Source organism: Piliocolobus tephrosceles, chromosome 20, assembly GCF_002776525.5.
Source record: "Piliocolobus tephrosceles isolate RC106 chromosome 20, ASM277652v3, whole genome shotgun sequence".
NCBI lineage: Eukaryota > Metazoa > Chordata > Mammalia > Primates > Cercopithecidae > Piliocolobus > Piliocolobus tephrosceles.
Genome location: NC_045453.1, coordinates 5,301,492 through 5,327,229, shown reverse-complemented (window position 1 = coordinate 5,327,229; position 25,738 = coordinate 5,301,492). Strand labels below are relative to the sequence as shown.

Sequence of the window (25,738 nt, the reverse complement as noted above, 5' to 3'; positions counted from 1 at the left end):
TGCCTGTGCCTAGGCTGCCAAGGCTGAGCTGGGCTTGCTTGCAGGAGGGAGTGGATGGCTGGAGGTCACAACAGAGCCATCCTTCCTGCCTGGGGCAGAGGAAGGAGACATTTGAGGGCCCGCTGTGCGTAGGGGCTCTGAGAGCTCGAAGCTGCAAGGCAGTGCCAGGCAGCAGGAGCAGGGTGGGTGGGAGGTGCGGTCCTGGGAGCTGGGGAGAAGGGAGAGCCTGGCCGGGGTTTGAGGGCCTCCAGGGCCCTCTGGCAGGCCACTCACTCCTAAACCCCTGGAGCTGGGCCTCCTTAAGCCTGGACATAACGCTTGCAAGTTTGGGGTGCAGGAAGGCCCTCCATGCCCTGCACAGCCCTGCCTGGCCACTCTCCTCCTGATGGCCCCTCTGTTCTGGCCGAGGGGACCCTGTGGCTGCATCAGCTAAGGCTGTGGGCTGGGGCAAGTTGCCTCTGAGGTGGGGTAGCAGCACTCATCCCCACCCAGGGATTCTCATGAGGAAGACACAGGGTGGGATACTCCGAGGTGGCTGCAGTGGCCACAGTGCGTGGGATGGGGCCTCACACCTAGGCCTCTCATTCCAGATGACTCCTCCTCCGAGAGTGGCAGCGGCCATGGCTCCTCCACCCTGAACCCTTCCACGTCGAGCAGCACGCAGGGCGACCCTGCCTTCCCCGAGATGAATGGCAGCGGTGCCGTGGCCCCCATGGACTTCACCACGGCCGCTGAGGATCAGCCCATCAACCTGTGTGACAAGCTCCCGCCGGCCACGGCACTTGGCACACCCTCCTACCCCTCCGATGGCTGTGGTGCCGACGGGCTGCGGAGCCGAGTCAAATACGGGGTGAAGACCACCCCTGAGGTGTGTGGGGCTGGGGGCTCAGTCTCTTTCTTTCTGTAGAGGGCTGTCGCGAGGCGAGAATGCAATCGTACACACCCAGAACTTAGCTGGAGCCAGCCCATGTGTGTGACACCCAGCCAGGGTGGTGGCTGTGGCTGGTATGCCATCGGGTTCCTGGTGAAGCTGTGGGATGGGAGATGGCTTGGAGTGTGCCCTCAAGCCAGGCCCCCTTCTCCAAGTCTGGTTCCCCATCTGTGAAGTGGAGCTGATGGTCCCTGCCTTGGTAGAGATGGTAGATGGATATGCATCCCCACGACCCGTCCCCTCCCCTAGAACAGCATCTGCTGTGGGTAACAGCAAGTGGCCACTTTCGGCACAGCCGAAAGGTACGAGGCCTCCCACTGCCTGGTTTCTCTGCGTGCCTGTCCCCATTTTATAGGTGGTGCAAAAAAAGGGCAAGGGCCCAGGCACATGGGCAGTGAACTCCTCCCTTGACCAGGCTGATGGAGGGTGGGCACAGCAGGTACCCCTACCAGTGGGCATCCCCCCTGCTTCCTGGGGCCTCCCTCACACTTCCACAAGCTGCCTCCGGGCTACTAAGGTTTCCTGCAGTAGTGCCTCTTCTCCACCCCGGGCCTGGGGGCCAGAGGTGCCTTCCTGGAGCCTGCACCTCTGGACAGACTCTTCTCCCTCCCTGGCATCCTGCCCCTATCCAAGTCTGTATGTGGACGGAGTGACAGGCACCAGGCCAGTGACCCTAGGGGACCGACCCCTGTGGGCCTAGTCCCGGGGAGAGAGGCCTGGCAGGGGCCGTGCTGTGGGACCAGGTGCCAGGCAGTACACTTCTTCCTGGATTTGTTCCTCAGTGAGTGCTGTTCCCCTCCGGGCTGTGCCGTGGCCATGCTGCCACCTGTTCCTTGAGCCTGCCTTACCTGCTGGATGCCAGTCTCCTTGAGGGCAGGGACAGTGTCCCCAGGCTACTGCCAGTCAGGATCTGAATGAGTAGTTGGGACACATCGAAGGCACAAACTTTCCAAAAGGCAACAGTGGCCCTCAGCCGTCCCAGAGCAGTGCCCCGAGGCAGGGGCAGGAGACAGGTGCTGCGGGAGCTGAGCCATGGAGGATGAGAAGAGGGGGGAGCACAGAGGAAAAGAGGAAGCCGCCTCTAAGGAGAGAGGGGAAGGGGGCTTGTCCAGGGAGGAACTCGTGGTGGGAGCAGAGGGCTGGAGCCCTTCTCTGCTGGACGACAGGAGACTGCTGGTGGAAGCTGGATCTCGCTCCCTTTCCCTTTCTACCCACATATTCTCAAGAGGCCACTGTGTTGTCCTGGTGGGGGTGCAGACAGGAGGAGGCCAGGCCAGGAGCTGCGGGAACACATCCTGCTTAACGGACCTGTCGCCTTGGCTGGCCACCTCGCCCAGCCCGTCTGTTCCTCCTCCTCACAGACAGCGTGCTCGCTGCTTTGGTGGCAGCTCGGTTGTCAGCTTGGGGTTGTAGCCCCTTGGGGATCAGGGAGGAAAACCCTGAAGCCAAAACATATCTTGGCACAAGAGGAGGCTGGCGGGTGGTGGGAGTCCTTTCCGTGTCTGCCTTTCCCCTGTACATGTGGCAGGTCCTGGTGTGGACCTCTGCTGAGGAAACAGGTGACACCCTCCTAAGTGCTCGGCACCCCCAGGAGCCAGGTGTCTGCATACACTGTTGCAGTCGGTCCTCCCTGCGGCAGCCCAGGGGGGCAGGAGGTGGTAGCATTGCTGTCCCCATTGCACAGATGAAGAGAGCAGAAGAGAAGAGTGACTTGCTCAGAGCCTCGCAGCTGTGGCTCTCGTGGCAGCAGGGCGTGCGTGCCACCCTGGTCCCCAAGCTCACCACCTGTAGGAGACCCAGCAAGGGCATGAGCAGCTGCTTGGCCCAACCGTCTGCCTCTTGCCCTCTTTTTAGTCCCCCCCCTACAGCTCTGGGAGCTACGATTCCATTAAGACTGAGGTCAGCGGCTGCCCTGAGGACCTGACAGTGGGCCGGGCCCCGACGGCAGATGACGACGATGATGACCATGATGACCATGAGGACAATGACAAGATGAACGACTCCGAAGGCATGGACCCTGAGCGTCTGAAGGCCTTCAACGTGAGCACTGGCCGGAAACAGGTGGGATGGGGATGGGAGCCATGCCAGGGTCGGCCCTTCCCATGGCCCGTGTCTCTGCAGATGTTTGTGCGTCTCTTTGTGGACGAGAACCTGGACCGCATGGTGCCCATCTCCAAGCAGCCCAAGGAGAAGATCCAGGCCATCATCGAGTCCTGCAGCCGGCAGTTCCCCGAGTTCCAGGAGCGGGCCCGCAAGCGCATCCGCACGTACCTCAAGTCCTGCCGGCGCATGAAGAAGAACGGCATGGAGATGGTGAGTCCCTCCTCCCCGGCCCCCACTTCCCCTCGGCGCCACCACGGACCTCCTGCCACACTCCCAGGATGCCCGGGCCCTTTCACCCAGGGTCTTCCCAGGAGCCCTGGAAGCAAGTACCATAATCCCTGGTTTGCACATGAGGGAACTAAGGCCCAGAAAGGTCCTATAGCTCTGTAGACTGAGGCGCTGGAGCCCAAACCCCACGCTGTGCCACCCACCCCTGGGGCAGGGTCTCTGCACAAGCCCAGGGCCCCCACGAGCCCCATGCTAGCTCCATCCCTGTTCTGCCTGCAGACCAGACCCACGCCACCCCACCTGACCTCGGCCATGGCAGAAAACATCCTGGCAGCTGCCTGTGAGAGCGAGACGAGAAAGGCAGCCAAGCGGATGCGTCTGGAGATCTACCAGTCCTCACAGGTACCTGCCACAGCAGCCACTACAGGGGCCCCTCCGGGCAGCCAGGGAGAGCAGGTGAGGGAGGGCAGGCCTCCCGGGCAGCCAGGGAGAGCAGGTGAGGGAGCTGTGATGGGTGCAGTCGGGGAGGGGCAGAGGGGGAACAGGAGGGCAAAGACAAGGAGAGGAGGGGGGTAGAGGTCAGGCGTGTTGTTCTCACAGGTCTTCAGACCTCATACGGAAGCCTGGACTTCATACCGAGACCAGAGGGCCCAGATCAAATATGCTGACAGGGAGATGAGCAGAGTCGGGAAAAGCCCCCAGCGGGGCAGGTGGCCGGGGGAGGGACAGACAGAATCCCACAGGTCAAACCACAGCATTGGGTCCCAGGAGTCCTGGGGCCGCAGCATTTATCCACCTTGTATCCAGGGATGGTAGTTGGAGCCAGCTGCCCCTTGGTTTCCCCAGCGCCCCCCTCTCCCCTCTGCAGGATGAGCCCATAGCCCTGGACAAGCAGCACTCGCGGGACTCCACAGCCATCACCCACTCCACCTACTCACTGCCAGCCCCCTCCTACTCCCAGGACCCTGTGTACGCCAACGGCGGCCTCAGCTACAGTTACCGCGGGTACGGGGCCTTGAGCAGCAACCTGCAGCCCCCCGCCTCCCTCCAAACAGGAAACCACAGTAATGGTGAGTCGGGGGAGGCCTGGACTCTGGCTCCCTGACCAGCACCCGGTTGGGTCTGCAGAGCGGCCCCCGGCGGGGTAAGGGGTAGGGGAAAGCAGAGGCCTGTGATGGAAAGGGACCGCCTCACAGCACAGGGAGCAGGAGGGGCGGTTCTGGCACCCTCCCACTTCATGGTCTCAGCTGGTCCTTAGATTGGAAGGTGAAGGAGACTTAGCTGGTTAAAGCAAAAACCTACCGCCCCCTTCTCCCCGCCAGTGATGCTTGCTCCACTGCTTCCCACCTTCACTCCCGGCGCCTCTCACTGATTCCGCTCCCCTAGGGACCCTGTGGGTGCCGAGTCCCAGCCAAGGGCCTGTTCTTGACCTGAGTTGAATCTCCACAGCCCCATCTCACCCATAGTGACTAAGGCTCAGTGAGACGGCTGCTGGCCCGGCCCAGCTGTGGCCCCGCTGGCCTGCAGGGCGGCTCCCTCCCCAGGCCTCAGCTCAGGGCCTGCCTTTCTAGGTGAAAGCTTTTCTCACCCGGGTGCTGGGCCTCAGTTCTTGCTCCTGCACTCACGGAGCCTACATCTGAGACACCCGGGGTGATGGCGCACACCTGCTCCCTTGCCCCGCTGCTGTAGCTGGGTGATTCAGTAGGTGCTTTTCCGGTAACTTCCCAGGCTACTCTGCGCAGATGGGGCACAGACCATTAGAGGAGACAGCCCCCGAAGAGACAGAGGCTTCCTCATGGAGTCAGGTGCTGCCGTGAGCACGAACTGGAGTGGGGAACCTCAGACCCCTTTACTGTGAGGCCAAGGGAAGCAGGGGAGGAGTGGGGTCAGCCTGGTGGGTCACAGGACCTCTTGGGCCAGGCACTCGGGTTGTGTTCTGTGTGCAGGAGGAGCCCCTGCTAGGTTTTAAGCACAGAAAGGCCTTGAATTGTGTGGTCTTTCATTCTGTCTGCCCTTGTAAGAAGGTTTGAATGGGGAGAACAAGAGGCAGAAGCCGTGTGCTCTGGGGGTCGTTCGGAAGCCAGGGAATGAAGGGAAGAATTGAGGAACTTGAGTAGGTTGGAGAAAGGTGCCACCTGTAAGCTGGGGAACACTGGTGCGAGGTCTTGGCTAAACATGCCTGAGGATTCCCTAAGCCCCTGTCCTTGGCTGCAGGAGACCCCTCACTGTTCCTGGGCAGCAAGGGAGGGAGCTAGTCCCCACCCATGGCAGGAAACCCAGGCCGCCTCCACTTGCCTTGACCCTCCACCCCCCAGAACCAGGAAGTGTATGCAGGTCCCTGGAAGATTCCTGCCTGGGCTTAACTCCTCATCCCTTCCTAATGCCTCTTAACCTAAAATAAGAGGCCGCCTGGCCCTAATCCCTGCAGCTAAGGCCAGAGTGGCCAGCACAGTGAGAGGTGGAGTGGCTGTCCTAGGCGGGCTCCTTTTGTTCCGGAAAGAAAAGCCACCCCATAGCCCTGCCCTCCCTATACATGGGAGTCTGCGGCCCAGCAGATGAGGTGAGGGTGGCCTGGGGCCTGCTCCCTCCTAGCAGCGGGCGATGGTGACAAGCCTCTATCTGGTGTCCACCCAGCATGTCCTATCTCAGGGGTGTTGCTGCCAGGTTCCCCTGACCCTCCTAAGGGCCTCTCATGGTGGGGCTGGGCCTGTTTCAGGCCTGCCCTGTTCACACCTGCCCAAGAGGCACAAACAGCAGCCAGAGAATGATTCTTCCAGGGAGGCAGCTGGCTCTGCCCTTGTGCATCCTGGGGCCTCAGTCTCCCATCTGTGAATAGCCTGGTTCCTTCATGGTGGGTGGGGAGGCCACTGAGGCAGAAATCTGGTCATTTACCTCCTCGCCTAGGGCAGCCCCTGTCCGTGAGCACTAGCACCTCATCTGAAGAACATTGTTTAGATCCTCCAGCAGTTGAAGGAAGATGACAGGCAGCCACGTGGTTGCAGGGCCACCCAGCTCCACTGGCCTCCCCAGCCTCAGACTTTCAAGTGATTGTTCAATCAGTTTGGTACCTCGGCTGGGCAGCCGTATTAATGGCTCAGAGCTCCTCACTTTGTTCAGTATGTTGTCATCTGGAGATGCAAATCAGCTTAGATAGAATCAGGCTCGGCCTGTCTTGCCTGGGGTGCTGGGTAACTCATGCTCGCTCCTATGCCCCTACCCACCATACGGTAGTCACTCGGCAACCTGAGCATCTGGCTGTAACCAGAGTCTGCATGGGATGTCTCCAGATCAGATCGGCCACAGGAAACAGGGACCTTCTCCTTTCCAAGCCTCAGCTACAGCCCAGGAGAGAAGGGAGGAAGCTCTGAGCATAGGCATGAACAGGATAGCACTTGGGGAGAGGAGGAGAAAAGGACCTGGGGCCACTGCTCATGTTGACTATGCCAGGAGGCTCTGACCACTCCCAAGCATGATGCAGAGGGGACCAGAGCCTCCCTAGAGGGAACCAGACCCTCTCCTCCCCATCCCTCTGGGTCCAGCCCCTGCAATATCCAGAAGCCAGCAGAGGTACTCCTGTTCCCAGCTTCTCAGTCCCCCATTGTGACACCACCTTGGGAGTCAGTGACCTGCTTGGCTGCTGTTTCCAGACACGGCCCCAACCCTTTCCCCCTGTGTTTGACTTTAACAGACTTAACTATTTCCTTAACTCTCAATTCCAAGGACGCTGTTTAGAAAATAGTTCCTAGGACTTCCTCCTTGGTGTCCACGTTCTCTGGCCAGAGAGGAAATAACCCCATGTGACAAACTGTCCCATCTTAGGCTCCAGCCTCCTTCCCCATTCGGGGGCTGCAGCAGCTTCCTTTTAGCTGCAGTCATGTTCCATAGTTTATCCTAAGATGTCACTTCCAGTCTGGATGCCTCCAGGGACAAGAGCTTGTCCCTCTCTCTTCATAGCCGCATAAAAACTGCCATGGAGATGCAATCATGAGTGAATGTGGCCATCGGAACCTTCAGGGTAGTTGGGGGAGCCTCACACCCCCGTGGAAGAGAAAGCTGTGGGGAAGGGACTCCAGGGGGAGGGCAGAGAACAGAGAAGCTGACCTGGCTGCATCAGAGAAGGCTTCCCAGGGAAGCGGCAGCGCTGCCTGCACCTGCCCAGATTCTCTCTTCTTTGGCTGTTTCTTGCTGTGAACACCTTGCAGGATGCTTTTCAAATTCCAGGAGCTTCCGGGTCTCCTGGGAGCCCACTCAGAAAGCCCTGAAACCTGTTTGGAAGCCCTTTCCTACTGTGCCAGTCTAGGCAGGCAGGCCTCCTGCGGGCTGAGTTTCACACCCGGCGTCTCAGCTTCTGCTCACAGGAGCCGCTTTAGTTTTGGCAGACCAGGGCTCTGAGGCCCAGCCCAGAGAAGTTAAAGAATTTGCTAGTGAAGTAGCAGAGCAGGACTTGAATCTACACTTGCCCGACTCCAAAGCCAGTAGCTTCTTGGGAAAGGCCAAGAGAGGACAGGGCCTGGCGGTCCCCTCCCCAATACGCACACCCCTCGTGTGTTTTAGAAGATGGCAGGCTCCCTCTTTGCCATCATCGTCTGAGGACAAAGGGCAGGCAGTGTCTCCAGAAACCAGTCCGGGTCTTGTCCTGATCGTTCGGCCCACACTCCCTCGTATCCCAGCAGCATGAACCCTCCACCTCACTCAGGCACAGGACTCCTCCCAGGAGGGGGGGATTCGAGGTGCTGAGGCCTAGCAGAAAGAGGCTTCACACACCCAGCCCCTTTCTCCATCCACTGGCTGCCATGGTCCCTCCTGGGGGTGCAGTTATGGCCTGGCCAGTCTGGCCTGTACCTCTTCGCCCAGACAACCAGGGCAGCTGGCCTCTCTCCAGCTGGACAGAAGCACACATAGATGTTTCTTCTCCTGGCCTTTTGTGGCTCCACTCTGAACTCCTCCTGGGCTTTCCCCACACACATCTCTCAGGTGTGTTAGGCCCCTGCTTACCTGCAGAGTTTCCTGCACACCATCTGCCCTTCCAGCCTCGATGTCTGCGGTGGGGGAAGAGCACACGGACGGGTGCTGCTCCTTTAGGCATGCTGGCAGAGGCTTTAGCACTTGGCCCACAGTTCCTCAGTGGTGGGAGTATTTCCCATTTCCAAGCTCTGCTCACCACACTGAGAGGCCAGTCTTAGGAGTTCCCTTGCCCCAAGTCTTCCTCTTCCTCACCTAAAACCAGATCTTTGCAAGATCACTGAGGATTCCCTGAGAACCCTGTCGCCCGCAGGCCCGTTCTAAGCACGAGGGATAGAGCCATCAGGGAGATGGACCAGAGCCGCAGACTCCAGTGTTCAACTCACAGTGGGCACTAGGCCATAGGTTATGACAGCGCCAAGGAAGACACACCTCCCAGATGCCGGGCAGGGTGGCTGCTCCCTCCTCACCCTACTTCCCTCTTCACAGGGCCCACGGACCTCAGCATGAAAGGCGGGGCCTCCACCACCTCCACCACCCCCACCCCCACCCCCTCCAGCACCAGCACCAGCAGGCCCGTGCCCACCGCTCAGCTCAGTCCCACGGAGATCAGCGCCGTGCGGCAGCTCATCGCGGGCTACAGGGAGTCTGCTGCCTTCCTGCTGCGCTCTGCAGACGAACTGGAAAACCTCATCCTACAGCAGAACTGACCCCACCGGCACCTGGAGCGCACTGCCCTAGGGAAAGAGGCTGTCCCAGCCTGGACCCAGCTTCCTGCCTCACCAGTTGGTACATTTTGTTTCTGAAAGAGGTGGGATCCAAAAGAGCTGTTTCTAGCCACACTCCAAGCACCTGAGACTTTGGGCACAAGGACACTTTTTTTTCTTTTTTTTTTTTTTTGGAATCTCACCACACGGGTGCTCTGACCTGCTTGGAAGAGGCCAACGGGGCAGCTCTGGAAGGGTTGGGGGCTTCCCTGACAAGGCGCTGGGGCTGCAGCTCTGTTTAGAATCACCTTCGTGGACCCTAATGTTAGAATCCCACCCCCAGATAATTACCTTTCAAGTCTTAGGTGAGCAGAATTGCATATTTATTGAGAAAAACAAAGTGGACCCTTTCTTCCTCTCCCCTTAGTAATTTATTTTTCTGAAAATGGATTCTTTTGTGTTTGTACAGATTGCTAGTCTGTGTCTGTCTGATCAGAAGGATGTATCCCCATACCTAACATTCCATATCACTACACTGATGTGGGCTGGGGCCGGGGCAGGGTGGATGCCAGGCTGGCTGTCCCTCTGCATGCCTGGCGCACCCTGTGGCCGCTATCCCATGGCCAGGCCATCCTGTTGCAGATCCCAGTGCCGCCACAGGGACACCACCAGGCACCTCCCTAGGCACCGCCAAGCAGGAGGACCTCACCCACACCCATGGCAAAGCAAAACAAAAGAGGTGCCCCCACCCCATTCTCCAGAAGCCCCAGTCCATGGTCACCTGTATTCTACCTCACACTCCAGCGTGGGCTTTTTCCAGGATGTGCCCTGAGCCTGTTCTGAACAGCTGTCACCCCAGCTCCCCCACACAGTGTCTGCCTGGGAGGTAAGTCCAGACTGGGTGTCCAGGAGCTGGAACCCAGAGAGCATCCTGTCCCTAACCAGCCACTGCAGTCCTCTAGCTCTGGCCCTCTCGGCTGCTTGACAGGACGGACTGCTGGGAGATGGCAGCCGGTCGGCAGGGCCCTTGCCCGCACACCCCGCTGCCCAGGAGCCAGGTCTGAACTGTGCACAGGCCCGGGCCCTAAGACCCCTGCCAAGAGGGGCCGCTTCGTCAGGGTGAGCCCCGGCTGTCGGGCAGCTGTGAGCTCCAGGGCGGACAGCAGCTCCCATCCCCTTGCGCCATGTTTGGGGTAAAGGGATCAGTGGAAGTGGAGGAGCCACTTGGGGTTCTCCTAAGACCAGCCCTTCTGGAGGGGCCAGTCCTGGAAGAAACCCATAATCCCTGGAGTGTGAAAAAGGGCAAAAAGAAAAAGCTGGCCTGGTTTCCTTCCTCCCTGATAGGCACTTCCTCTTGCTCAGTGCAATACCTACCAGTGCTGCTAAACCAGGGATTCGCCCAGACCTCAGCAGGCCCCCAGGGCCTCTCCATGCAACACTCCGTAGCCATGACAGCAGCTCTCTGCTGCCCGCCCCTGCCCAGAACTGGCAGAAGCCCTCTGTTGCCTTTCCTCCCTCAGAGCAGAGAGGCCCCAGGGGAGCCAGGGCCGAGTGGAACCTAGGATGGCCACAGAGAACCACTCGCTCCTCGAACAGGCACCCCTTCCCAAACCAGCTTTTCTGCAGCCAATTGCCTGTTGCAGCTGCGGCCACTGCCTCCCAGCACTGTGGCAGACTCCCCCCGAGGAGGGACGGGGAGGGGGCACCAGTGAAGATGCCCCATCCTGCCTCAGGTCCAGAACTCTGAAAGGTAGGGTGCCCACCCCGTGCTTACTTCCAGCCCCTAGAGGTTGGGGGTGGTCGTCTCTCTCAAGTGGCCTCCAACAACCTACCCAGCCACACCACCTCTGCCTTCCGTCTGACCAATCCCCAGGCCTCTGGTCAGGGCCGGGACACCTGAGACTCACCCTTAGCACAGCACAACCTCCAGTGCCCAAGGCCTCTCCCACACCCCAGCCATCCACACATCCAGCCACCTGCTCAGTACTACTCCCCTCAACATCTGAATTCGTGTAAATATTTATTTTTGTGTGTGAACAATACTACAAAGTAATCCGTGAGATCTCTTGCAAAATGTTACCCCAGGCAATTTGTGAGAATCTTAATGTTAAAACCTGGCAGAGACAATCGCCACCCTAGAATTCCTGGTATCAGTTACTTCACATGTCACTTCTCCTCCCAGAGGCAGCACCCAAGCTAGACGTGGAGCGTTTGCATTTCTTGGCAGACAGGAGTGAGAAAGACTGGGGAAGGGGGTTCCCTCCCGCCACCCACACCAGGATTAGATCTAAAGATCAGCATAAGCTACAGTTTGAAGTCACGTTTTTCTGAGTTCAAGCTGTTAGAACTGACCACCCTCTAGCCTGCCTTAGTACTGCGGCAAGAGCATAGGTTCAATGTGTTTTCAAGAGAAAGGAAAGAATATGTCAGTGGTTAAAGTCCATTGGGCCTCCTAGGCCCCTCCAGGACAAGGAATTTCATCATGTTGACCCCACCTCTTGGGTGGGCTCCTCCTTTCCAGTGAAACTACACCTGAAGCCCTGGAGATGGCAGAATCAGGAGCAAGTTTCTGCATGGAAACAGGATTCCATTTAGCTGGCTCAGTCAGGGAACTTGTTCTGTTTTGCTTTTGTTTTAAAAGATACAGCTTCAACCCCTTCCCCCTACTCCTGACTTGGAGGGCACCAAAGAGCTGGTTCTGATGAACCAAGCTCACTGCTGTCTCACCCTCACCAGAGGGACTGCCTTCTCCCAAAAGGAGCTCCCAAAGCCCTGTCCCACAGCCATTTAAAAATCTTCTGATGGGCCTCAGGGCACAAAGTAATCATTGGGGATCCTAAGTTAAAAAGGAAACGCAAGAGTAGAATACTCCAATTCCAGAGTCTTTGCAGGGGCTAATCCCACGAGAAGGGCAGCATCAGAGAAGTGGGCATTGGTCTTAGTGGTGGACCATCAGGTAGACAGGTGGTAGTGTGTATAACCCATCTGAAACTCATTTTACCGTCGCCACTCTTACAGAGGACAGTTTATTCCCAAGGACAGTGCTGACAGGGAGCGGGGACAGGCAGGGAGTTAGGAGGGTTTTCGAGGATTTCAAACAGGTGGAACCCATCCATCCCTATTCCCAAGGGCCACTTACAACTCCAAGGGTGGTTATAGGATTAACTACCAGTTCATTTTCAAAATGCTGCTTTGAACTCAGAGGGTTGATACTTTTAATTTGTAATTTTTTGTAAAACTTTTTACAAAATAATAGTAAAGTATTTCACCAGAATACCAGTTTCAATCCGTCCATGGTCTGATTTTTATATAATTTAGTGGTGCTTTAGAAACTTTGTTTTTGTTGTTTCTGAGCTAAGCAGCTCAATCCTTTTTCGCCTGTATCTACCTAAGACCAATGTGAACCTTTGTATTTTTGCTCCTAATTTTGGACTCAGTGAAAGTGTACTGTTTACATGTACAGATGCCCCCAGTCCCTGTGTGTTCTGCAAGACTTGCCCTTGAGGAGGAAGATGCACCTCACTAAGCTCATCTGCTTAGCAAAGCCACAAACAAAAACCTCTCACTTTTTACCTACGTTTCCACCTAAAAATACAACAAAAAACCTACACCATATAGAACTCAGATTGGCTGAAAAACTTTCCACCTGGTAGATGGCCCATATGCCTCTATTATGTGGTCCATTTAGGAGCAGGAGTCAGAAGAGAGACCTCCTATTGGCTGCTGGTGGGTAACTGCATGGACAGAGGAAAAGGGAGGGCAGGACTTTGCTGCAGAGCTATGGGATGAATGTAGTTCTTCCCTGGGCAGCCTGGGAGTGGGAAGGTCAGAATGACTCACGTGGCCTTCAGGATCAAGCCAACCAGGATTTAGAGACAACCCAAGAGGTCTTTAGTCCTCTGGCGTAATTTAGACATGTTTTGGAAGAGCACGAGTTCCGTATCTGAGATGAGATGTTAAGACTTTCAGTGCAGACAGTACAAGCCATTTCTTCAGGGTTCCTCTGGGGGCCGCTCCTTCATGAGGTCCCACCTCCGGGGAGGGGCACAGGACTCCAGATAGTAAGCACTTAAGGCAAACAGTGGATGGCACCAACTTTTAAAGGTGACTCTTTGTTAATCAATGGCTTCACCTCTAAATTATATTTTTACAGATAATGCACCTATGCAACTTAACGTGGCTCTTCTAAGCAGGTGAGGACTTCCTCCTCAATGCTCTCTATAAAAAATCGTTTGTGTCCTATATAGTGAGTTTTACCAGTAAATGTGGCTTAATATTTTAATTCTTAGAATGTGTCTTCTGTACGTGATGCGACTAAATTCTGTTTTGTTTGTGGAATGACTAGCACAGGCCGACTCCCTCTCTCCCTCACTTAACAAAAGACCAATGAGCTGTTAATCGAGCTGTTATCTCCATGGTATTACTTGCTAAATGCACTGATTTCATAAGTATGTGGAATCCTTTTCCTTTTGAATCTGTATATCATATATAAGACTGAATCTACTTAATAAACACTGAACAACAAACTGAATGCTCTGCTTCCACTGTGTCCTATCAACAGCAGCACCACCTGCCACTTCTCACCCTTCCTCATCTAGTCTGGCACTGAAACATCTTTCTACTAGTGGCATCTACTAGCCAACAGTATGGCACACAGAAGGTCCTCAGTACATCTTCCAGCACAAATAAACCTGTAATTCCAGCACCTCATCTGTTAGGGAAGGAAATGAACCTTTCCCAGGCGCCCTTCAGTTGCTGAGCACAGGCAAGAGCTCTCATGCACCGTTTTAAATCTCAGTTCCCTTACCCGCCACACGCAGACACACAGGCACACGGAGTACACGCCCTGCTGAAATTCAGTGACCAGCAAAAAACTTGCTTTTCCACAGCCTCTCACCCTAGCACGTGGGCAATTGACTGAAACCAAATTCCCATAATAATCCCTAAATGCTAATTTGGAAAACTGAGCAAACGTGATCCCTGGTTCTGAACCTTCGGTGCTTAACATTCCATTCTATGCAACCCCTGGATCCCACCTTGAAGGAAACAAAAGGGCTACTTTCCCCCAAAGATACTTACTTGTGCTGATTTTTTTTTCATCCTATATATGTGGTTTAGGTTAAGCTTTAAGGAAAAATTGTAGGAATATGGCTGGGAACAAACGTGATCATGGATTTAAAAACTTTAGGCATCTTGAAAGCATACATTTTACTGCTAAAATTCTCTGTGTGTGTATATATATATGTGTATACATTTATGGGAGTTCTTATTAAAACCTTGATTTTTATTTATTTTTTTAGACAGTGTATCACTCTGTTGCCCAGGCTGGAGTGCAGTGGTGTGATCTCAGCTCACCGCCTCCAACCCTCCAGGTTTAAGCAATTCTCTGCCTCAGCCTCCGGGGTAGCTGTGATTATAGGCGCAGGCCACTACGCCCGGCTAATTTTTTGTATTTTTAGTAGAGACGGGGTTTCACCATCTTGGCCAGGCTGGTCTTGAATTCCTGACCTCATGATCCACCTGCCTTGGCCTCCCAAAGTGCTGGGATTACAGGCGTGAGCCACCGCGTCCGGCCAACCTTGATTTTTAAATAATGACATAGTCCTCTTCCTCACAGAAATTATGTACAGTAGCCAAATATAAAAAATGGAAAAGGGCATGACCTTGGGGCTGAGACTCACTGAAAGACAGGAGGAGGTCCGGGCACAGAAGAAGATGGCCCTTGATGCCTCCCTTTTCCCATGGATGTGGGGAATCGAGGGGCAGCAAATCCTCAGTCAATACCATGGAAATTCCTTGTCCTGCCTAAAATGATCACCACTGAGACTGCTCAAACTATTAAGACTATTAGAAACCCACAACCTGGGACAACAGCTCCAGAACACAGACCCCGTTGGCCTGCTGGCCAGCCCCGCAAACACTTACCTCCTTCCACAGGAAATGCTGCTGTTCCACCGGAGCACTGGGATTCCCGCTCGCTTATTCCAGTCTGGCTTCTTTAAACAGGGCTCCACACCACTGTTGTTAACAGTGGATAAAAGACTTCATCAAATGGGAATGTCCCCTCAGAAGAGTGAACTAAAATGTACTCAACGACAAAACAGGCAAATCTCCCTTTATGAAAAACAACTTAAAATGCACTAGGGAAGCTTAGTAGTTACATTTCTTTGCAAGAAGAATCCTTGCAAAATCCTACCTTCCCTTAATTGATCTTTTGTATAAACACAGATTTTATTAGGTTTATTCTCAGCCGGTAGTTTTTAAACACAGGGCCCCAGCTGCCTAAGGAGCTGGTAAATCCCGATCCAGTACGCAAAACTTTGTGAGGCCAGGTGTGCTGGCAGCAAGATCGCTTGAGGCCAGGAGTTCAAGACTAGTCTGGGCAACAGTCTCTACAAAAAATTTTAACATTAGCTGGGCATGGTGGCTTGTGCCTGTAGTCTGAGCTACTTGGGAGGATGAGGTGGAAGGATCACTTGAGCTCAGGAGCTTGAGGCTACAGTGAGCTATGATCATGCCACTGCACTCCAGCCTAAAGAGAGTGAGAATCTGCAAAAAAAAAAAAAAAAAAAACCCAAAAAGCTTTCTATGTGCATTCCATGGGGGGAGAGTTCCCCCAAAAAAGATTAAGACCCACCCATAGCAGGTAACACAGCACTGATAACTGTTGTTCTTATAAGGCGTTCGTCTATGGCTTGCGGTAGAGATGTTCATTCTAGGCTTTCAAATTTACCAGAGACAATAGGAAGCATGGGGACGTTGTCCAATTTTGGAGCAATCTCCAAAGTTCCACATCCTGCCCCTTCCATAGCTTCAAACAACACCCACACATGAGGGCAACACAGCCTGGGTCCCCTCCTCTCCGGGAGACAGGGCAGGCAGATGCTTTGGCCATCAAGACCCCTGATGGATGCAGGTAGCTCTATTTAGCAGGCACACATACCACACACCTCTCTCTCTAACACAGTCTTACAGCAGGCTGGAAAGCAAATAAATGACACCTTGCCAGGCCAATACCATTTTTCCTGTATTCTGAAACATTATTTTCCCTGTCCTTTGGACCATGAGCAAAATAAGCCTTCCTGACCAAATATTCAATCTAAACTCAGGACTACACCAACCTTTGGTCAGGTCTGTGGCCTGAGACCAAAAGCCAGGGTCCAAAGTGACTTCATACCCTGCATCACCCCTCAGCACAGCGGGCACAAGGCCTACATCCTGACAGCTCCTTTCTGGAGCAAGTGAAGCAGGAGGCAGTAGCTGTCTAGATTTCTACTGTAGTTCACCTATTACTGTCTTGGCCTGCTGTGAACTAACAGTCATTATGTCCTAGGTGGCAGGCACTAACCACCTCGTGAAGCAGGAACTATTACACCATTCACAGATGACAGTTAGCAGCCTGGTTAAATAACATGGCCCAAGACCACAGAGCTGGCGTGTCGCAGAGGCTGTACTCTAGGAACTCACTACACCATTCTGCCTCCCCGAGGAGAGGCAATAGGCACCGGAAGGTCCCGATCTGGGACCCTAATGCATTCTGAGCTCCTGCAGACATAAGTGGGCAAATGGGTCCTGTGACACAAGGACACATCACCACCACCAGGCAGTTGCTCAGTCACTACAGGGCCTCCGAATCATCAATTTGCAAAACTGCATGTCGATCAAACAGCAGCACTACAAAATGGCAGCTTGAACTGCCCAAAGGATATCCCACCACGAAGTGTTTCCTCCAATCCACAGGAAAACATTAATGAATAGATGTTTAAACTCCCATCATTTGGTCTTTTGGCTTATTTACATACCAATAAAATTATTTCTGATAAGCACAGTCAATGTATTTACGTACTCTAGAGACGTCTGAGGACTTAGTCAGGAAGTCAATCCCTGAAGTAGGCCACCTACTCAGGCTCACTCAACTAGCATCAGACACCCCACCCTGGGCCAGCACCTTCCTCTCACTGCCACCAGAGGCTACAGAAAGAGGTGCTTGGGGTTAAGGTTTTCCAAGGTCAGAGCTGGTCACCCTCCCACAGAAGACCACTGACCATTAGGAAGCCACTTGGCAACCTCAAGCTCGGTGAAGCTGTTTGGACGAGCTGCTCAGAGGGATGTCACAATTTATGACTCCCACTCACAAGGGGAAACATTCTCATTGCTCTCGGTAGATGGATGACTGCAGCCTATGTGGTGAAGTCCGCAAAGTCATGAATAGCTAAAGACCAGTGAAGCTGCCAAGTCATTCCTTTTGGACTAACCTCCCAAAAGAAGAGCTCCAAGTTTAAGAACAGTAGCTCCAGAGCCAAGGTGGGGACAGCTGGCGTCTACTCCTTCTCTTCCAGCTCAGCACTTCAGCTGACCTTCCCACACCAGCGAGGCAGCCACAGATGACTGAGACCACAACTGCGGGTTGTACGGTTTATTGTTCCAATACCACAACGGACATACAGAAGCAGTGCTTTCTCTGGGCAGCCCCATGGACCAGATCAGTGTCAAACTGTAACCTTGAGTGTCCCCAAAGGTTCCAGCAGAGGGAAGAGGACTGGACATGCTTGGGCCCCTGTTTCCGGCTTTTGGTAAACAGACACTTAAGTTGGCAACTTTGACTTGGCCAATACTGCATTCTAAATCACCACATCATTCCCAACTTGTCACTCATGCTTCAGATGACGAAAATGCCACATCAGATTAAATGAGAAAAAAACCTTTCAGACTTGTTGAAGTCATACAAATTTTATACTTGACCTAAATTAAGCAAGGACCCTCAATTTTGTAATAAGTCGAAATACAAGATATAAGGCAGGAAACAAGGCAAAGGGAAAACACACACAGGGGCATCTACTTGCTGGAAACATGTTGGGAGAGAGGCAGGAGCAGGCATGGCTTTGTTTCTTCCCAAACCTGCCCGATGTCAAAAGTACGTCAAAAGGAGCCTCACAGTCCCAGGAGAGCATGGTCCCAGGTACTGCTGTGACAGGTGGTGACCCTGGAGCCAGATCTGGAAGGCCTTCCTGGGGGCTGCCCAGGGAACTCACCCATGAATCCAGAAGCACTTAACACTGGTGGTGGTGATTTGTCACATATGGCAGCAAGCAGCCATTAAGGCTGTAGGAGGAGAGATGTGAAAAGCAAGATGAGTTTGCTTGGCGGCGTGTGGGCAGGCTGACTGTGGCTCTGCAGGCTGCAGCAGGTTCACCCGGTGACCCAACAGGGCATCAGGCAACCTGGCAGGTCACAAGTCAATCATTTCACCCTCACGTCGAGCAGCACAGCACTCAGTGGCTCTGACAACAGGTGTAGAGAAGATTACACCACTTTAATGCAATGATGCTGAAGATGTAAAATTAGGAAGAGACGTTCATGTTCTCTGTACAATACATCCATTTACAGAATCAGCCAGTACTGTGTACAACATATAAATACATGATAAAACATTAGAGGTGCATAGAGCATACTTACAGAAGCCAAAAAGTTCACTTTATACATCCAAGAATAGAGTTAAAAATATAAAAATATGAAACACACACTGCTTTGAAATGTAAAATGACTTTCACATACACAGGTGCGTGGAGATGCCCACTCCCATAGGGTCCAAAGCGACAGGGAAGATGTCAAGCAGAGGAATTCACCCGCAAACGTCTGGACAGCTGACTCACAAGGTCGACGGATGGCATTTTCATAGGAAAGACAACCCTATTCCCCAACCCCATTGTCCAAGCAGAGCTATTCAAGGTTCCAAATGATCCTGTGGGCTAGTGGATCACATGGAGACAGAAAAGTTCCGAATCTGCTCCGTCAACTGGCAAATGACTCAACCGTGACCCTAAGGTCAGCACGTGCACCAGCCCCCTGGTGGGCAATGCTGGGAGTTACTTTAACCCTGTGCTGGCTTCTTTCCTGGCCATCAACTCCCCAAAGTAGAAGAAGAAAAGATGGCAGGGAGGGGGTAGTGGAAGACTGGCATTTCTACTTAGTTCAGGTACGTTAATTCCCTTGATGGAGAATGCAACTTTCTTGCTTCAGTTTCAAGTCCCTCTGGGAGTCAGGCAGTGCCCCCCATCACCCACAACCCCACTCCATGCCACATCAGGCTCTGTCTGCAGGACAGGTCAGGCTGGCTGGCCTTGGGCAGCCCAATGGGTTATACCCAGGAAACCCCTCCAGCAAGACCAGAAGGGTCAACAAGAGACAGAGGGCTTCAGCACTATAAATTCTGGGGGAAGGCAAGAGTGCTCCTGCCTAAAAAGAGTACTGTATCAATGATATTCTGTATACAGATTTAAGATCCATCATTATCAAAATACACACACTAAATATACAATGTTTCCCATGGCCATAATTTATTATCTCACCACAAGGCACAATACACAGAGCTTTGAGGGTCCAATACAGTCATCATGACAGAATGCACCGCAGCCTTGGCACATGATCATGGCTTTCAGGCTGCACGCACACTGGAGTGAGATGCTTTCCACCGTGCTGCTGTCAGTGAACATTTGCAAGGAAAGTGATGCACTGTGGCTCGCACCAAACTTTGCTTTGTGGCTCAGCTGCACCACACTTCCAGCAAGGCCTTTGGGAAAGGTGGGAGAGCTAGAGGAATAATTAAAGCTGGTGGAACTCAGCTGGAGTTTAGAAAGCTTCCCATAAAATGCCTGCTTGATGCTGAGTTGGGAGGGAAGAGAAGGCGGCTCCAGAGGCTCACTGAGCCCCTTCCCTGGTTCTCGGGGTAATTTCCAGAAGGGCAAGTCCATGACAAACGGCATCCCTTGTAAGTGACCCACCAGTTCCAGGGGACTACGCCCAGTAGCTTTCCTGTTCTCGGCATTTGCCTTAAGAGGACCCCCCACAAAAGTCTTCCCATTCTTGACGCTGCCAACAGAGGCATGTGGCTTTGCAGCCCAGTCTTCCCTCGGAGTCTGTACCCCACCAGACATGGAGTTTGTGCTTGGTCCCAACTTCCCACTGGGAAAAACTGGAGGGATCTCAGCAGGCAGAGGCATCGGGTCTGCAGGCCTGGGGCGCTGAAGGGTTGCAGCCACATTCCCAGAGCCAAAAAGCTTCTTCCCTTGGCCTGTAACATTGCTCTGATCACCCAGGGCCCGACCTGTCTGCTCTGGACCAAAGGAGATCACATTTGGAGATGAGAAACGAGGTGTTCTCGAGGTAGTAAGATCTCCTGGGCTCTTGCCTGGAGCAGCATTTGAATTACTGTCCTGTGACACGGCACAGACCTCCTTTTGATCTTCACAACTAAAGGAAGAGAACTGCTCTTTGGGATCCATTTCTTCCAGTTTCCTAGAGGAAGTAATTGGATTTGTCACTGGATGGAGGGAGTCAAAACTTGGAACTGTCTTGGAATTCTTTTGGGGTGCTCCAGGAGCCTGGGTGACTTCAATCCTGGCAAGACCAGGGCCTGTTTCATAGCTATCTGGTAGAAGAGGCTCCTTCAAAGCCCTTAAAGAAACGGGGCTGCTTCCACCAACCACGCCACTGTTTTCTTCAAGACCATGTAAAGATCCCACGTGCAGGGAGCCATGGCTCTGCTCTTTTGTAAGCGGTACTTGTGGGGCTTCTGGCGTGCTGTCATCGTGGGCTGGTGGAAGAACCTTCTCTAGGGGCAAGTTACCCTGCAGCAACTGCATCACAAGTGGGTTAGTGGCCTCCACTGAGGACCCAGGCCTGGACGGGCACATGGCTCTTGGCTGGTACTCAGTATTGGCCAGCAGTAGGGAATCTGGGATCTTTTGGCGGACCGCACATACTCGAGACACCCAGCTCTGAGAAGCAACCATCCCATCTGTCCTTGTAACCAGACGCAGGTCACCGTTCACCTTGGACAGTGAGGCAGATTGGTTCCAACTGGTTCCAATTGGTTTCTCATCCTTGTTCACCGAAGATCCCTTTGTCGCTTCAGCTTCACTACTGTCAGCCTCACTGCTGTCCTCCGTGAGGTGACCTTCAAAGTCAGAGGCTGTATCTGTGGACTCACTGTGAGGACTCAGTGCTTCAGAGTCTCCGTTGATTTTCAGCTTTTCAACGTCCACCTGTTGACAGTAACTGCCAGTGCTGTCATCGTCTCCTCGAGATGGCACAGTCCAGAGTGAAGTAAGGCTATCAGGAGGACCTAGACCCTCCTCGGCTGTCAAATCCCCAGGCAATGCAGGAAGAGTGGGAGCAGCTTTCTCCCACTCCTCTCCAACCCGGGGCTCAACAGACGGTACATGTTCTCTGGATTCTGGTTCAGGCTGTTTCACTACGTCATCATTCGATGGGATGGGCATCCAATGCACAGAACTGTTAGAAACGAGAGCCTTGGTTTTCAAGTTTTCTTGTCTAGTATCACTTTCCCTCATAGGAAGGCATGAGTCACCAAGACCTAATTTGTCATCAAATGGTCTGTTCTGCAGGCAATCAGTTGATGAGGATTCAGGTGTAGAACTGGGGGTCACATTTACAGGATCCTTCATAGTGGGATGACTGTCAAGAGTCTGGCCAGTTCCTTTCTCTAATGTATCATCTCCCACTAGAGACGGAATAGGACCACTGTCTGTGGGAGTGGTGGGTCCTTGCTCCTCATCATCACTTTCCCAGGAAGTGGTGCCAGACTCACATTCAGTTCTAACATCCAGATGCAACTGAGGCTGCTCCACTAATCTCTCAGCTACTGAGGTTTGGGAGGACAGTGGGGGCAAGGCCTGGCATGGCTGGTCCCCAGTGGGAGCAATGGGGAGTTGGGAGGCATCTCCCAGCCCATCTCTGAGTCCAACTGAAGCTCTCTGTAGTAGGCAGTTTTCCTCCTTTCTCAGAGAAGCCAGGTCCTCTCTCCTCGCTCTGGACATGGCAGTTCCGGCCTGGGTATGCTCCCCATTTAGAGAATAAGGCGGCAGTAGTTGTGTTCGCTGTAGATCTGACGTACACTTTCCAGGGGTGCTCGGGCTTCCCCTGGGCTCAAGGTGGCCACAGGCCTCACCACCATCACCACTGCTGCCGCCTCTGCCACCTCCCTCATCGGTGGCCCCGCTGCCACCTCCACCCGGGCCACCCCCCCCTCCGATGGCAGTGGTGGCCGCCTCTCTATGGCAGTCATGACCTCTTGCCCCTCGGACCTGCAGAGCATGGGCTTTAATGTCTGCGAGGGTCCTGGCGCCAGTCCAGCCCCGGCAGGAGGACTCCGTGGTGGGGATGATCCGGGGGCATATCTGGTAAGTGGGTTGACCTTTAACCACCCAGGGTGGTTTGATACGTGAAAGTTGAATCTGCAAAAAAAGAATTAGAAAACAGTTTTAACTGACTGGGTGATCTGACCTAGGGACTGTAAAGCAAAACTAGGATTCTAGTAGCTTAAGGGTCATGGCATACAGAATCAAATAATTTCCTTAAAACAATGAAATCATCATAGTAAAATGGCTGCCATAACACCACACCATTCAGAGAAGATTCTGCTCAAGGGCTGTTATATGCCACACTTCTAAATTTAATTTCTGGTGGGACTGTGTGAGTCACTACAGCAAAGAACCTAACACTATCTTAAAAAGATTTTAAAACTCCAAAGGATTTTGACCTCTGGAGATAACTTCAACAGAGTGAACAAAAAAGTGAGGAAGAAAAGAATCTATCTCACTAAACTTTAAGGCTGTCTCAAGAAAACCTCTCACAAAAGGCTGTACATTCCCACATAATTAACTTCAAGGCCCCAGAGTTAAGGGCTCTATAATCTCATGACCCTCAAAGAAAATCTGGCTCCAGGGCAGGCAGGAATCAAATAGTCTCCTACCCGGATGGGCGGGACTTTGGGCTCCTCTTTAGTGGGCTGTGGCTTTTCGGTGTGAACACTTTCAATTGTGTTACGAAAGGACTGACGATCTTCAAGCCGGGGCTTCTTTTCGGGAAAGGATGCAGAGGCCGCCTGCTCAAAGGATTTCCTCTTCTGATCCTTGGGCTCCTGATCCACAGTCTCCCGAGGCAGACTAGGAATTCTGTCTGGAGATGCAGAGGCACGTGCCAAGTTGTCTGGCTCAGTCTGGATCCGAGAAGCCACAGACTCAACTGGGAATTCGGGACCCTCTGGGTCGGGTGCTGCAGAGGATGTGCCTGGCAGATGGGGACTGCTCAGCCCTGCTGGGTCAGTCTTAGCCTCCCCATCCTTGTAGAGGGGAACATCTGAGGCCACAGATTTTGCATCCTTAACAACCCCTGCTTGTTCTGGCTCCTGTTTTTTGTACAGATTCCTCCTGGCTCTGGTTCGGAGATCTGGCCGAGAGCGTTTCTTAAAATGCCCATCTCGCTGTCGGGTGGCTGGACCACGCTGTGAACGCGCTGATTCTCCTGGGACACACAAGCCACTTTTGATTTCGGCCTCCTCCTGGCCCACGTTCTGCTGCAATGACTCTTCTTTGGTCAAACCCAGCCTGCAAATCAAAATCACACCATCAGTTTCAGGCCAGAGTGGACATGTCTCTTTTATTTCTATGAATAATATGGACCCAGAAACATAGATATCTCAGAACAAAATAAATCTGCATGGTGCGTAACTCTAACCATAGAAAAACTTCTGTCAGCTTCACTATGAATGGCATTAAGATAAATGACCCAAGTGTCACTGCAATCTCCACACTGTTGTCCAACATGTAAGTAATACACTACTTTGAGACCATCTACCTCTACCCCCTCAAAACCCCAGACCAGGACTCATAGCTCCAACTGCCTTACTTCTGTCCATAGTAGTCTTCAAAGAACTTTTCTTTCCATTGTTCCACCTTCTTTTCCTTCTCCATTTCCTGTCGTATCCTGACTTGCATTTCATGAGTAAATTCGCCTAGGGAGAAATAAACCTCTTCTAGTAAGTACATTCGGGATATTAATGTCTGTCGTATGGACAGCTGAATCTCCCAGTTTTAAAACATGTCTCTTCTAGAGGCTCTCTCACATCACGCTCTTATAGGGACAGAGCTAACACGTCTACTATAAGGGAAATTCACTCTTCCGTAAAGTGAGACCAAGCAACTCCTTGACTGAAAAAGCAAAACAACAAACAAAAGAACCATTCTTATTTCCTGTGTAGACAAGAAGTTAACATAGTAGGCCTGATTGTTTATTCTTAGAAAGGCCTATTTAAAAGAACAGCTGTTGACTGATATCTGGGAACTTACGATTTCAGGAGGGTTCCCAATCACCCTGATATGAGTTGTTCACTGTGCCTAAATTGTTTATGCAAACAATATGGCTTATGCTGAATACTCGCCTTCCTTCTGGGAATCTGGAATCTCGGTATGTGCCAAGCAGTGGCTTCCTACATGACCTGCCCTTGATAAAAACCGTGGGCACCAAGTCTTTAACAGGTTTCCCTAGCAGACATTTCATACATGTTGTCATAACTTGTTACTGTGGGGATTAAATGTGTCCTGTGTGACACCAATGAGAGAGGACCTTGGAAGCCAACACATGGTTTCCCCTAGACCTCACCCCATGTGCCTCTCCATCTGCTGATTTTACTTTGTATTCTTCTGCTGTAATAAACCACAGCCCTATACATATAACTATATGCTGAGTCCTGCTAGCAAATCATCAAACCTAGGGGTGTTCTTAAGAGCCCTCTCAACACTTTCCCTACAAAATTAAATTAGTAGAAGCTAACAATCACTCCAAGTGACAATGCCTAAAGATAGAGCATGGTGGAGCTTGTCAACTCCACAGTGTGCTTTCCTCCACCCTTCCAGACGATGCCATGATTACTGGAATAGGTGTTTATAGTTTTAATGATAAAAAGGAGATGAAGAATGAGTATATACATACAATATAGTGAAAGTCTAAACCTAAACACCCTGTTATTTCTTCAGAGCTGTGTGGCACATTAATACTCACCACATTTATTGGTAATGAGGAAAGCCTGTCTTATACTAAATAACCCTTTGAGAAGAAAGAGCTTGGATTTTAAGTACCAGGAGACATGCAACACCACATATGTCAGGTGCGTCACAAGCCATCTGAGATGATCATCTACGTACCATCAGCCAGGCGCTCCCGCCAGCTCTGGGCCGCATGGGTAAAAAACTCATTATTCAGTGCACTGCTGCTGAGACGCAACAGGCCATCTGTCCCCACCTAGAAGGATCAAGGGGGAAACAAATCCTAATAAATAAACTTAAAAGAGAACAGAAGCCCATCCAGAAAGAGGCAAAGGGGAGGCTGCCCATGTGCACCTGTCTGTCTACTTCAGGCAGGAGGAAGAGGAGCTGCTGCTGGAAGTGTGATGGTAAGGCATGGAAGGTCCGAGAGTTGATCAGGGCACGGAGGTTGGTGTTGACAAGAATGGACCCAGGTGTCTCAAAATCTATTTCTTCCCCTCTGTTGCGCTTCATTTGACCTATGATTTTTGAAGCAAGAAGCAGCAAGGTATAGATTTCAGCTTTTTAAAAGAAAAAAGCAAATGCCAACTGATGGGAAAACTTTGGTGACAGCACCCAAACTACCCAGAAATTATCTGCACACAATCTGCTCAATTATCCAGTCTATCCTAACCTGCATGTTCCAATTGTTCTTTCCAGGTTACTGTCATTGCCATCAAACCTAGGAGAACACTTGGGGTTGCATCCCCTCAGACAAAACTCTGTACTGTGCTGTGTCACAGCCTGAAAAGGACACTTCCCACAGAAAACCAGGCAAGAGGCAGGTTCTGAGCTTCCCTCCAAAGCTGGAGAACAGGCTCCATAAAGCTCAACTGGAGAAATCATGGAAATTGTCTAAAAGTAAATCTAGTTAGTCTACTATAGAAAAATGTGCAGAAGCCTTCTATGAATGGGCTGGAGAG

At 52.5% G+C, this 25,738-nt stretch overlaps 2 protein-coding genes across 8 annotated transcripts in view; one reads left to right on the top strand and one right to left on the bottom strand.

Annotated features, from left to right (window-relative positions):
- Positions 1 to 13,452, top strand: part of NOL4L (nucleolar protein 4 like) — a 142,744-nt gene extending 129,292 nt beyond the window's left edge. For 2 of the 5 annotated variants that reach the window (XM_023220419.3, XM_023220422.3), the window contains 6 exons: positions 591 to 868; positions 2,786 to 2,971; positions 3,053 to 3,244; positions 3,542 to 3,664; positions 4,131 to 4,332; positions 8,714 to 13,452. In XM_023220419.3, the coding sequence (XP_023076187.2) occupies positions 591 to 868; positions 2,786 to 2,971; positions 3,053 to 3,244; positions 3,542 to 3,664; positions 4,131 to 4,332; positions 8,714 to 8,934 (1,202 nt within the window). In that variant the 3' untranslated portion in view covers positions 8,935 to 13,452. Of the gene's footprint in view, positions 1 to 590; positions 869 to 2,785; positions 2,972 to 3,052; positions 3,245 to 3,541; positions 3,665 to 4,130; positions 4,333 to 4,990; positions 5,068 to 8,713 lie in introns of all 5 variants that reach the window. The other 3 variants (XM_023220423.2, XM_023220420.2, XM_023220421.3) reach the window with 3 other exon arrangements.
- A 3,880-nt stretch (positions 13,453 to 17,332) lies between these two features.
- The window catches only part of ASXL1 (ASXL transcriptional regulator 1), a 75,985-nt gene continuing 67,579 nt past the window's right edge, over positions 17,333 to 25,738 (bottom strand). For all 3 annotated transcript variants that reach the window (XM_023220413.2, XM_023220415.2, XM_023220414.2), the window contains 5 exons: positions 25,131 to 25,294; positions 24,936 to 25,032; positions 23,641 to 23,746; positions 22,706 to 23,339; positions 17,333 to 22,187 (listed from right to left, as the gene is read on the bottom strand). In XM_023220413.2, the coding sequence (XP_023076181.2) occupies positions 19,272 to 22,187; positions 22,706 to 23,339; positions 23,641 to 23,746; positions 24,936 to 25,032; positions 25,131 to 25,294 (3,917 nt within the window). In that variant the 3' untranslated portion in view covers positions 17,333 to 19,271. The remainder of the gene's footprint in view (positions 22,188 to 22,705; positions 23,340 to 23,640; positions 23,747 to 24,935; positions 25,033 to 25,130; positions 25,295 to 25,738) is intronic.